At 41.9% G+C, this 13,292-nt stretch overlaps 1 protein-coding gene across 1 annotated transcript in view; it reads left to right on the top strand.

Annotated features, from left to right (window-relative positions):
* The window catches only part of SH3GL2 (SH3 domain containing GRB2 like 2, endophilin A1), a 224,968-nt gene that overhangs the window by 205,079 nt on the left and 6,597 nt on the right, over positions 1 to 13,292 (top strand). The window contains exons 6-7 of the mRNA XM_063457243.1: positions 10,312 to 10,470; positions 12,506 to 12,609. Coding sequence (XP_063313313.1) covers positions 10,312 to 10,470; positions 12,506 to 12,609 — 263 coding nt within the window. The remainder of the gene's footprint in view (positions 1 to 10,311; positions 10,471 to 12,505; positions 12,610 to 13,292) is intronic.

Below are 13,292 nucleotides of genomic sequence, written 5' to 3'. Positions count from 1 at the left end.
CACAGTGTTTTCGTTTGGCTTTGCAGGGTTTTTCATCAAGATAGTATCCTGAAATGAGGTAGTGATGGCACCTGGCCGTCCACTGGATCTGAAAATTCCAGTGGTAATGCTCTCCTTTTCTTGTAGTTCTGGAAATAGAGCTTGGTTGCTTCTTCTAAGTGTTGCTTCTAAGTGTCTGTGGTTGGAGATATTCTGGAGAGTTTTACAGAAGCTTCAACTGTCTAAGAGTTGTGCTAAGCGTTTTCTTTTTTACTGTTACAGGTAAGATTCATCTGTAGGAAAAGGTTACTGATTGCACAAGGTTTGATTTCCTGTTGGTAATTATAAGGCATTTGATTGGATTAGGTAGCTACTTGCTATTGATTGCTGTGTAAATTAGCTATTGTTTGCTAATAAGCAGAGGCCTACCCAGGTGTTAAACATTCCTAGTGGGAGGTGATTTTAGGAGTATATAAGAGTTGTTGTCATTAGCTTGGCTAATAGAGCTTGGTTGCTTCTTCTAAGTGTTGCTTCTAAGTGTCTGTGGTTGGAGATATTCTGGAGAGTTTTACAGAAGCTTCAACTGTCTAAGAGTTGTGCTAAGAGTTTTCTTTTTTACTGTTACAGGTAAGATTCATCTGTAGGAAAAGGTTACTGATTGCACAAGGTTTGATTTCCTGTTGGTAATTATAAGGCATTTGATTGGATTAGGTAGCTACTTGCTATTGATTGCTGTGTAAATTAGCTATTGTTTGCTAATAAGCAGAGGCCTACCCAGGTGTTAAACATTCCTAGTGGGAGGTGATTTTAGGAGTATATAAGAGTTGTTGTCATTAGCTTGGCTAATAGAGCTTGGTTGCTTCTTCTAAGTGTTGCTTCTAAGTGTCTGTGGTTGGAGATATTCTGGAGAGTGTTGCTTCTAAGTGTCTGTGGTTGGAGATATTCTGGAGAGTGTTGCTTCTAAGTGTCTGTGGTTGGAGATATTCTGGAGATAAACTGGAGGTAATCTGAGGTATTCAGGAGGATAAATAAAAAGTTAAGATTCGTCTGATTTAAATAATTGATCTCACTGGAATGGCAGACTTAGTTCAGTGTAATAGTTGCTATGCATTTGTTTCGCGTTCCACTTTTTGGAGGTTTAGTTGTTGTCTTCCTGATGTGAATTGGAAAACAAAAATAGCTACTTGTGCCAGAAGCACACATATTCTAAACTCCCTACTGGGATTGTCTCTAAAACAAGTCGTTGAGGAGCCAACTCGTAAAGAGGCCATACTAGATTTAGTGTTAACAAATGGAGATTTGGTATCCGATATTACTGTAGGTGAAAGTTTAGGATCCAGTGATCATCAGTCAGTGTGGTTTAATACAAGAACTGAGTCACACCACACAAAAACAAAAGTTTTAGACTTTAGAAAAACAGACTTTTCTAAAATTAGAATATGTGTAAAGGAGTCAATATCAGACTGGAGCAACTTAAATGGAGTTCAAAATAAATGGGATTATTTAAAAGCTGCACTACTGAAGGCAACAGAAAATTGCATTAGGCGTGTCAGTAAAAGCAAAAAATTCAAGAAACCACTGTGGTACTCCGCAGATGTGGCCAAAATAGTAAAAATCAAAAAGTTAGCATTTAGTAATTATAAAAAACCCAGAGTGAGGAAGACAGAATGACCTATAAGATTAGGCCGAAAGAGGCTAAGCAAGTTATAAGAGCTTCCAAATCACACACAGAAGAGAAAATAGCACAGTCAGTAAAAAAGGGGGACAAAACTTTTTTAGATACATAAATGAGAAAAGAAAAGTAAAACAAGGATTAGTTAGATTAAAAACAAAAGAAGGAAGGTATGTAGATGAGGATAAAGGTCTAGCTGACTGCCTCAATGAATATTTTTGTTCGGTATTTACAGCTGAAAATGAAGGAAAGGGACCTCTGTTAAAAAAAAGGATAAATGAGTCATTTATTACACGTGAGTTTACGGAGGAAGAGGTTCTATTTCAACTGTCAAAAGTAAAGACAAATAAGTCAATGGGACCTGATGGAATACACCCAAAGCTATTAAAAGAGCTTAGTGGTGTACTAGCAAAACCATTAACAGATTTATTTAACCAATCATTGTTAACAGGAGTAGTCCCAGAAGATTGGAAGTTAGCGAATGTTGTGCCCATTCACAAGAAAGGTAATAGGGAGGAGTCGGGCAACTATAGGCCAGTAAGCCTTACTTCAGTAGTGGGGAAAGTGATGGAAACCATGTTAAAGGATAGGATTGTTGAACATCTAAAAACACATGGATTTCAAGATCAGAGACAACATGGGTTTACTTCAGGGAGATCATGCCAAACTAATCTTATTGATTTTTTTGATTGGGTAACTAAAATTATAGATCAGGGTGGTGCAGTAGACATTGCTTACCTAGATTTCAGTAAGGCTTTTGACACTGTTGCACATAGAAGGCTTATCAATAAACTGCAATCTTTGAGTTTGGATTCCAATATTGTTGAATGGGTAAGGCAGTGGCTGAGTGACAGGCAACAGAGGGTTGTAGTCAATGGAGTATATTCGAAGCTTGGGCTTGTCACCAGTGGGGTACCTCAGGGATCTGTACTTGGACCCATTCTCTTTAATATTTTTATTAGTGATATTGCAGAAGGTCTTGATGGTAAGGTGTGTCTTTTTGCGGATGATACTAAGATATGTAACAGGGTTGATGTTCCAGGAGGGATAAGCCAAATGGCAAATGATTTAGGTAAACTAGAAAAATGGTCAGAGTTGTGGCAACTGACATTTAATGTGGATAAGTGCAAGATAATGCATCTTGGACGTAAAAACCCAATGGCAGAGTACAGAATATTTGATAGAGTCCTAACCTCAACATCTGAGGAAAGGGATTTAGGGGTGATTATTTCTGAGGACTTAAAGGTAGGCAGACAATGTAATAGAGCAGCAGGAAATGCTAGCAGAATGCTTGATTGTATAGGGAGAGGTATTAGCAGTAGAAAGAGGGAAGTGCTCATGCCATTGTACAGAACACTGGTGAGACCTCACTTGGAGTACTGTACACAGTACTGGAGACCATATCTTCAGAAGGATATTGATACCTTAGAGAGAGTTCAAAGAAGGGCTACTAAACTGGTTCATGGATTGCAGGATAAAACTTACCAGGAAAGGTTAAAGGATCTTAACATGTATAGCTTGGAGGAAAGACGAGACAGGGGGGATATGATAGAAACATTTAAATACATAAAGGGAATCAACACAGTAAAGGAGGAGACTATATTTAAAAGAAGAAAAACTACCACAACCAGAGGACACAGTCTTAAATTAGAGGGACAAAGGTTTAAAAATAATATCAGGAAGTATTACTTTACTGAGAGGGTAGTGGATGCATGGAATAGCCTTCCAGCTGAAGTGGTAGAGGTTAACACAGTAAAGGAGTTTAAGCATGCGTGGGATAGGCATAAGGCTATCCTAACTATAAGATAATGCCAGGGACTAATTAAAGTATTTAGAAAACTGGGCAGACTAGATGGGCCGAATGGTTCTTATCTGCCGTCACATTCTATGTTTCTATGTTTCTATGAAATTTATGAGAGTTTACTTCAGTATCTGTGTCACTTTTTTTCCAACAACTTGCTCACAAACAGTTGTTTATGTTGAAGCACCCACTGTCATGGTTGTTGAAGGTCCTTCATCGCTCGGCATCTGCACAGGATTGTCTTCAACTTCACCATCTGGTTCATCATGGGCTTGTGTTGCTTTCTGCTTCTGATGAACATTGAAGAATTTGTTTAAAGGACCACTATAGTGCCAGGAAAACATACTCGTTTTCCTGGCACTATAGTGCCCTGAGGGTGCCCCCACCCTCAGGGACCCCCTCCCGCCGGGCTGGATAGAGAGTAAAGGGTTAAAACTTACCTTTATTCCAGCGCCGGGCGGGGAACTCTCCTCCTCCTCTCCTCCTCCTCTCCTCCCATTCGGCTGAATGCGCATGCGCGGCAAGAGCTGCGCGCGCATTCAGCCGGTCTCATAGGAAAGCATTATCAATGCTTTCCTATGGACGCTTGCGTGCTCTCACTGTGATTTTCACAGTGAGAATCACGCAAGCGCCTCTAGCGGCTGTCCGTGAGACAGCCACTAGAGGATTTGGAGGCTGGATTAACCCATTAATAAACATAGCAGCTTCTCTGAAACTGCTATGTTTATAAAAAAATGGGTTAAACCCTAGCTGGACCTGGCATCCAGACCACTTCATTAAGCTGAAGTGGTCTGGGTGCCTAGAGTGGTCCTTTAATGAACCATCCATTTTTTTGGTCCCCTTCGTCTCTAAGTTTCCGTTTTATTTTGAAACCCGCACCAGCCAACATCTTATGTAGTGGTCCAGACACAACTTTATAAACCAAATAAGTAAGCTAATTGTTAATTAACAAAATAAATAAGTAAATAAATGTATTTCCTTTCCTCACCCTCTGATTCCTTGGGGATGATGTGGGATGCAGATGTGGCAACGAAGGTGAGAGAGAGCACTCTTGCAGCCAATGTAACGTTGCCTTGACACCGCCAGATATCAGAATAAATTGTAAAGCTGTCCCCTATAACCTCAAAATACTGTTATTTATTATTTTATTATTTTATTGTTCATAAAAAGGAAAACCATACATTTATTTCCCGTCCTAATGTGTTTTAAACCCACCTCCTATAGACTGTAAGCTTGTTTGAGCAGGGTCCTCTTCAACCTTTCTTTCCTGTTTTCTTGTAATTGTCCTATTTATAGTTAAATCCCCCCTCTCATAATATTGTAAAGCGCTACGGAATCTGTTGGTGCTATATACATGGCAATAATAATAATTTAAAATGTGTATTATTTATAGATAAGACTGATCTATGCCCATGCACAGGGCAATGTATAAAATATATACTCCCATGATGTACACAAGGTTATATCTCACACACTGCCCTTCTATATGCCCCCCGCACAGGGCAATACATACTGTGCGCTCTGTATTACCCTGCACGTGGGGTATATATCAGGGCAATGTGTGCAGGGCCTATGCAAGGATTTTTGGGTACATAGGCGAAGATGTATTTTTCCGCCCCCCCCACCCCAAAATAACATCTTCACCTATGTGCCTCTTAACCAGCCCCTCTCCCCGTCCCTTAGTGGTCCCTTTCCTTCCCTGTCCCTTAGTGTTCTCATAACCTTCCCCCTCTTTTCCCTGTCCCTTGGTGTTTCTCTCCCCTCCCTGTCCCTTGGTGCACCCCCCACCCCTTAGCGGTCGCTCTCCCCTTCCTGGTGTGCCTCCTACCTCTCTTGTAGTGTTGCCGAGCGGAGGATATCCCCTACAGGAGCTTCAATTTTCTGTACCTGGCCGGACTGACAGGGAGGGCCCTCTCAGTGAGCACCTCCAGTCAGTCTGGCCGGGTACAGGAAAAGGAAGCTCCTGTACTGCGCTCCGCCACGCTACACTCAGTGGTGTATACACACTGACAGTCACACACACACTCAATGACAAACACACAGACTCACTGATCTGACACACACTCATTCATTGACACACACACACACTGATTGACACTCATTGACAGACACACTGATAGTCACACACAGACTCAATGACAAAGATACTCTCACTGATTTGACACACTCACAAACACACACTGACAGACACACACACACATACACTGATACACTCACATGCAACACTCATACAATCACTCACTCATTCACGGACACACACACACTCACTCATTCACGGACACACACACATACACTCACTCAGACACACACACACTCACTCAGACACACACACACTCACTCACACACACTCAGCCACTCACAGACACACAGACAGTCACTCACAGACACACAGACACACACACACACACTCACAGACACACTGTCACGCACAGACACACTGTCACGCACAGACACACTGTCACGCACAGACACACTGTCACGCACAGACACACTGTCACGCACAGACACACTGTCACGCACAGACACACTGTCACGCACAGACACACTGTCACGCACAGACACACTGTCACGCACAGACACACTGTCACGCACAGACACACTGTCACGCACAGACACACTGTCACGCACAGACACACTGTCACGCACAGACACACTGTCACGCACAGACACACAGTCACTCACAGATACACTCACACAGACACACTCACACATACACTCACTAATTATTTTAATAAATAAGCATTTTCCACCCAGCCTCCCTACCTGGAGAGCTGGTGTGGATGATGAATCATTCCCTGGGGTCCAGTAGGGCTGCTGGGCAGCGTGCGGCAGTGGTGTGGTCAGACGCGACAGTGGTGTGACGTCATATTCCGGCTCCCGCGGCATCAGCAGACAGTCCGCGAGGGAGCAGAGCGTGGAGATTAGAGCTCCCTCGCCACGTCTGATCACACCACTGCCGCGCCGGGGGTCCAGAAGGTGGCCTGGCAGGAGGGAGAGCTTCTGGGTGTCAGGTCCCTCTAGGTCCCACTGCTATGTTTCACTGAGGGTTAATCCAGCCTCTAGTGGCGGTCTCACTGACAGCCGCTGGAGGCGCTTCCGCGATTCTAAGACACTGAACGTCCATAGAAAAGCATTGAGTAATGCTTTCCTATGGGCGGTTTGAATGCGTGCGCGGCTCTTGCCGCGCATGTGCATTCGGAGTTGAGAGGTGGAGGGATCCCCAGTGCCAAGGGAGTCCGGCGCTGGAGAAAGGTAAGTGCTGAAGACACACACACACACTCTCATGAACAGATGCATACACACTAGCTAACAGACACACACATTTACTGACAGAGACACACTCAGCGACAGACATACATACACACTCACTTACAAAACATACACTCTCACTGACAAACACACACTCACTAACAGACATCAAACAGACTCACTAACACACACAAACACACTCCGTAACAGACACACACAGTAACACACTCACTGACACTCACTAGCAGACACACACTCAACAGACACACGCACACTAACACACACACTCACACTAACACGCACACTAACACTCACACACACTCACACTAACACACACACTCACACTCACACTCACTAACACTCACACGCTCCCTCGCGCACCCGAAGGACCGGCCGTGGGGTGACAGCAGGGCCAGCCTTGGGGGCCCTGAAGTGGCCAGCTCCTGGGCCCCCCAGGAGAAGAGGCTGGCCACAGTGGGTACATACTGGGTTGCAGGGGCGGCCGGGCCCCCAGGTGGCGACCCTGGTATGTACGCCACTGATGGGAGTATATATTACCCTGTGCATGGGCATAGATCAGTATTTTCTATAAATAATACACTTTTCAAATGTGCTTTAGGTTTTCTCTTTTATGAACAAGAAAATTATAAAATAATAAATAACATTATTTTGAGGTTATGGGGAACAGCTTTACAATTTATTTTGAGGTCAGGCCCTCACGCTGTCCCTCAACGCCATGGGAAACTCCAGTGCCAGGAAAACAATCCGTTTTCCTGGCACTGCAGGTTCCCTCTCCCTCCCACCCCCCAATCCCCAGTTGCTGAAGGGAGGCAGCGACGATGTCCCTCGTCGCTGCTTCCTCCTCCGCGCCGCTCCTCCTTCTGACTCCGTCGGCTGGTGGGCGAGACTAATCCCGCCCACAGGCCGAGGAGACCTAATCCGCCGCGCATGCGCATTAGTGCTCCCCATAGGAAAGCATTGAAAATGCATTTCAATGCTTTCCTATGTGGAAATGAGCGACGCTGGAGGTCCTCACACAGCATTAGGACGTCCAGCGACGCTCTAGCACAGGTTTCCTGTGCTAGGAACCAGGAAGTGCCCTCTAGTGGCTCTCTAGTAGACAGCCACTAGTGGTGGAGTTAACCCTGCAAGGTAATTATTGCAGTTTATAAAAAAACTGCAATAATTACACTTGCAGGGTTAAGAGTAGTGGGAGTTGGCACCCAGACCACTCCAATGGGGAGAGGTGGTCTGGGTGCCTGGAGTGTCCCTTTAAGTTCATGCTGTCCCTCTTACCGTTAGGAGGACAGCATTAACTTTGTTTTGAGGTTGGGGGCAGCATTAACTTTTTATTTTGAGGTTATGGGGACATCACATTTTTATCCTGAGATTAGGGAACATCATATAGTTTATTATGAGGTTATGGGGACAGCACCAACTTTATTTAGAGGTTAGGGGACAACACAGATTTTATTTTGAGGTCAGGCCCTAACCTCAAAATAAAGTTGATGCTATCCCTAGCCTGTCATATACAAGTATGTAAAAAACAAAACAAAAAACAATACAATAAAAAAATAGGTACAGTACCTTATTGTTGATCCAGCAATGATGGTCATCCAGCCAAGACTTCTGGTCTGTCTCCTACTGGGATTGTTCAGGGTTTGGCTGGGGCTGGATCAGCAACAGAAGGAGGGTCTGCATCTCCCTCCTACTTCTCTGCTCCTCCCATATCTATTAGAAAGGATGGAGGATTAGGGGTGGAGCATGCCATATGCATGTTAACAGGGCACCTGCGGGCTAACTTAAATTCCAGCTGCTCCTTACAAAATGGAGGAGCTGGAAGATGGAGGGTAGCCTGGAGCCAGCCAAGATTTACAGAATGCAAACCAGGAGCTGCAATAAAATTTGTAGGCACTTGGTGAATCGCTCTGTTCAGAGCGGCTCCTGCACCTCCCCCTCGGTGCCGGCTCTGCCCCGGGCCTGCGGCACATGTAGAAGTGCCGTAGAAGGGTCACCCCTTCCAAATGTGCGCCCTAGGCTGGAGCCACCTAGGCTACTTCGCCTGTAGGTGGCTCCGGCCCTGGGGAGTCACTGCTTAGCTGAGACCATGAAATGCTAAACACATGAGACAATATATGGAGGAATCATGAAACAAATAAAATGGACAGTGAATAAAGTGAATCGAGTTTTTTTTTTCCATTGGGCCAAAAAAATAAGGATGTTTGATAGAATAAATCTTGATTTATTTTTCACAGATCAAGTAAAAAATGACCATTAGAGGTGGGGAAAAAAGCAGTAAAAAAAGCATCATATTGACTTAACTTTTCTAATGTGGTGGCTGTTTAGCAAGCCGTGGCCAGTCTCCACATGGTTAAATCTTGAACCACCAGTGGGCCAATAGTTTGCTCAAATCCAAATCATATTCAGGCTCATTCTGAGCCTTCTCTACAAAACCCAGAGATTAAGTAACGTCAACAATGTCTGAAATTTGCATTCTTATAGCACTGGTTGGTTTTGCCCTGTTCAGTACAGAGCCATTAAGAGATTAGTGAATGGCCTTGCCACTGCTTGGTTTTCTACTGTTAAATAACGTTATATATGCAGCCCTAGCCTCTTGGTGTGACTTATAGCTTCTCTAACAATTAGATCTCTATTTCAGCAAGTGTGTAGACTTCTCTTATTATGCAGTATGTTTACTCCAGATGTTCTTGTCTCCTGCTTTGTTAATTTAATGCTGGAAATTGCAGCAGTCTCATGTGTGTGATTAAAGTTCAATGATGGTCAGAAGGTGTGATCTTCTAAAGTAAACACATTGTGCTAAAAAAACAACCTTTTTTCATGGAGATTGCATGATTATCAGTTAGGTGAAGTATACAATGTGAATGCTTAACAATGTATTTTGCTTGTAGCTTATTGTCTTTATACATAGTGCCCTCTTGAGATCGCAAGCTTGAACTACAATAATACTGAATAGTGCTATTTGTCTTTTATTAAATACCTGTTTTGGACAGACATCCAAAGAGGAATTTTAGATATTAGCAATTGGTAGTTAGAGTGGTATGACCCTGGATACTTGCGCTGGTTCATTTGTTTCTCCATCTCTTTAGGAATGGCCTCCCAGACTAACCTCTACCTCACATACCTGTCTCTTGCTCTCTCCTAAAGGGCAGTGCTCTGCTTCACTCCCACCTTATTTGATTGCTATTTTGTGTCCTTTTTTGTCTTACACCCCACCTCCTATAGACTGTAAGCTCGTTTGAGCAGGGTCCTCTTCAACCTATCGTTCCTGTAAGTTTTCTTGTAATTGACCTATTTATAGTTAAATCCCCCCTATTATAATATTGTAAAGCGCTACAGAATCTGTTGGTGCTATATAAATGTTGATAATAATAATTTATGTAACTCCAGCAATGTCTCAAGATGCTTATAGAATTAGAGCTGGTGTGCTAGGTACTTGAATATGAATATGGATTCCAAGTCACGTTTTGTCTGTTGTATGACAGTCTTTCTCTTTACATAATAAAAACTGCAATGTATTGTACAATGATTATGTTGTATTTTCTATAGCATAATCACAGTGTTCTTCTGTTTTTTTTTTCCTTCTTTTAAGCATCATTTAAAAAAATTGGAGGGCAGACGCTTGGACTTTGATTACAAGAAGAAAAGACAAGGAAAGTTAACCGATGACGAAATTCGCATGGCCTTAGAAAAGTTTGATGAATCCAAAGAGATTGCGGAGTCAAGCATGTTCAACCTATTGGAGATGGATGTAAGATACATTTTTGTTAATTTTCTAATAACACCATTGTAAAATATATTTGACAACAAATATGTTATTGAGTAAAAATCTTTAAAACAAAAAAATAAATTCTATGGGCAAAAAGGCAAACTGCAATTAAATGGTTTGGAAAAGCCACCAGTTTGTCAACTTATGACTACTATCTTCACTGATGCCCTCTGAGAAAGCCAACCAACCAACTAACAGCATGTAGCAGCAGTAGAGCTACTGATTTCCTATTTTTTAACAGCTTTTCTCCCATTCTTTATCTTGCAGTGTGCTAATTATGCATTTGGTAGCTGCCAGATTAGAGTGTGCAACTCAGATATAATTGGAGAAGCCCTGTTTGTTGAATCTTTGAAGTTTATAATGTTGCTTCCTGATCAGAACTCCACACTCCACTCCTTTATATTTAAATAGTGAAAGAAATAAAAATGTGCCCTTTATTTGCTCACACGATTCCAACACTGATGTCCCTCTGTGCTGGGTCAGTGCTCTGCCTCCTCTGACGTTATCTGACAGGGGACCTCATATGGCGAGGCCATCCCCATAGGAAAGCATTGACTTTTCAATGGGGATTTCTTGACGCTGGATGTCCTCATTCAGATCATGAGGATGTGCAACGTCATTTAGAAGACCCAGAGTCCAGTAAACTCCTGGAAACGGCTGTCTTAGTACTGCAATGTAAACATTGCAGTCTCTGAAAAATTGCAGTGTTTTACATTGCAGAACTAAGAGGGACTTGAACCCTGCACCCAGACCACTTCAGTGAGATGTAGAGGTCTTGGTGTCTACAGTGTCTCTTTAACTAACAAAATTCCAATCTCCTATATGAGCACTTTTCAGACTGTAATTGTCATTCTAAGAGTATTTATAATTGGGGAAAATTGACAGTGCTTCAGGGGCCTTAATGTCCAAGCTACTTTTCATAGAGACGGAAAAAAAGTTGGCAAGAAAACCGTAAGTCATAAATAGCCACTGTAGAAAATGTTCAGACTTTTTAATTTTTTTTATAAAGGTAGTCTACACCTGTACGCTTGTTCACATCAGAAAGAGTTATGTAGCCATGCATTGCAATGAACTAAAAATAATGAACTTTTACTCTTAAAGTGACATATTAGAACTACCTTTTCATCTTGTTGAGTTGGTTATAGTCCCCCGGGACTGTACCTCCGTTCATTGTTAAAGCATTTTGAGCACTTTAACACGGAATGAGGTCCCTGGATACACAGAGCCCAGTCCCCACTGGAGACTACACTTTTTCTAAGACATACCAATTAAATACAGCAATGGGCAACTGTTGTAAGCTGAGAGTGGCCAGCTGACACTTTTAGCCAATCATCAACACACATTACTGCTCAAGCTCATCCTCATTAGCCAGACCAACACAGATGAGCTGAGCTGTTTCAGGCTATTATTTGGCATTAAACCATACAAATTTTTTTTTTTTTAAATGGAGCTGGGTGACGCCATCTCATACATTTAGTTACAATGTTTGAAGTGGTTAGGGTTTATAGAGCGTCTGTCTCTTTGAGAGCATTTTTTGTGTAATATTGATAGTTGTTTTAACACTACACAGAACATGCATACAATCTGTATTAACTGCAAGATCAGACTTAAAGTGGGAACAAAAAGGATTGAAGCAGACAGCCTGACCTGCTTGAATTAACACTGTTTGTAAAGATCTTATAACTGGAAATGTCCGTCTGATTGGATCTGTAGGTGCCTAATGTTACTTAAGAACATGCTTGCTGTATCAACACTGAAAGTGGATAAACTCACAGGCAAATATTCTGTAGTTCTAGACTTTTTAATGCAAAATCATTGTTCTTGAAGTATTGACGAGATGCACATTTTCACTTAACTGATCTTCCAATTATACTCAGAATCATACTTATGAGTTATGACTTATGACTAAGCTCATCTTCTAGCATTGTCTTGTAAGATGTGTAATGCACACCTAGTTTTGCTTTGTGAATGTATCCCGTCTATATACTGTAACTCTCCTACATGTTTTCACTCTTAGATTGAACAGGTAAGCCAGCTCTCGGCCCTTGTACAAGCACAGTTGGAATATCACAAGCAAGCAGTGCAAATCCTCCAACAGGTCACTGTGAAGCTAGAACATAGGTAAGATGTTTTTTGTTTGTTTTTGCCAAAGATATCTAAGTTGAGTAAAGAGTCAGATATTTCTGTATTGTAACTTATTGTTTGGTTGCCGAGGAATGTTTTGTTCCAATTCAGAGAACTACGTTTTAACATTAAGTTTACATGATGATTGTGCCTTCTATTATGCCTAGCACAAAAATGTTAATTTTCAATGTTTAAAGGCATAAAAACACAGATATTATGGCTCTCGTTATATTTAAACATGGTTCTAAATATCACAAAATACTTTCTCGATCAACAGAGATGTAATATGCTTTTCACATTTTTTAAATATACGGTAAATCTTAATGCAAGTTAGTCAACAATATAAACAAAGAAGGGTACTGCAAGACAATGTTTGAATTACACAGGAATTAAAAAAAAATGGTTACAAACGGAGAGCATTGAAATGAGGGAAAAATGTGAGAGCCATAGTATTGTTTGAGCATACCTCTCTCTCACTCCTAAGAAACCTCCTTTAGAAATTATTCATATATTCAAATATTATCTTACTGGTTTGACACAAATTTAAAAGTCAGGAATATTTTGGATTTATTACATTCAGGTAAGTTATCACAGCTATGTAATTAGCATCAGTAACGACTCTCTATGAAATGGAGATACATTGGCATTAAACCCTGACTTTAGGAACATGGTCAATAAAT

Source organism: Pelobates fuscus, chromosome 5 (assembly GCF_036172605.1).
Source record: "Pelobates fuscus isolate aPelFus1 chromosome 5, aPelFus1.pri, whole genome shotgun sequence".
In the NCBI taxonomy this organism is placed as follows: Eukaryota; Metazoa; Chordata; class Amphibia; order Anura; family Pelobatidae; genus Pelobates; species Pelobates fuscus.
The sequence above is the reverse complement of the archived record's forward strand: the minus strand, read 5'-3'. Positions and strand labels throughout refer to the sequence as shown.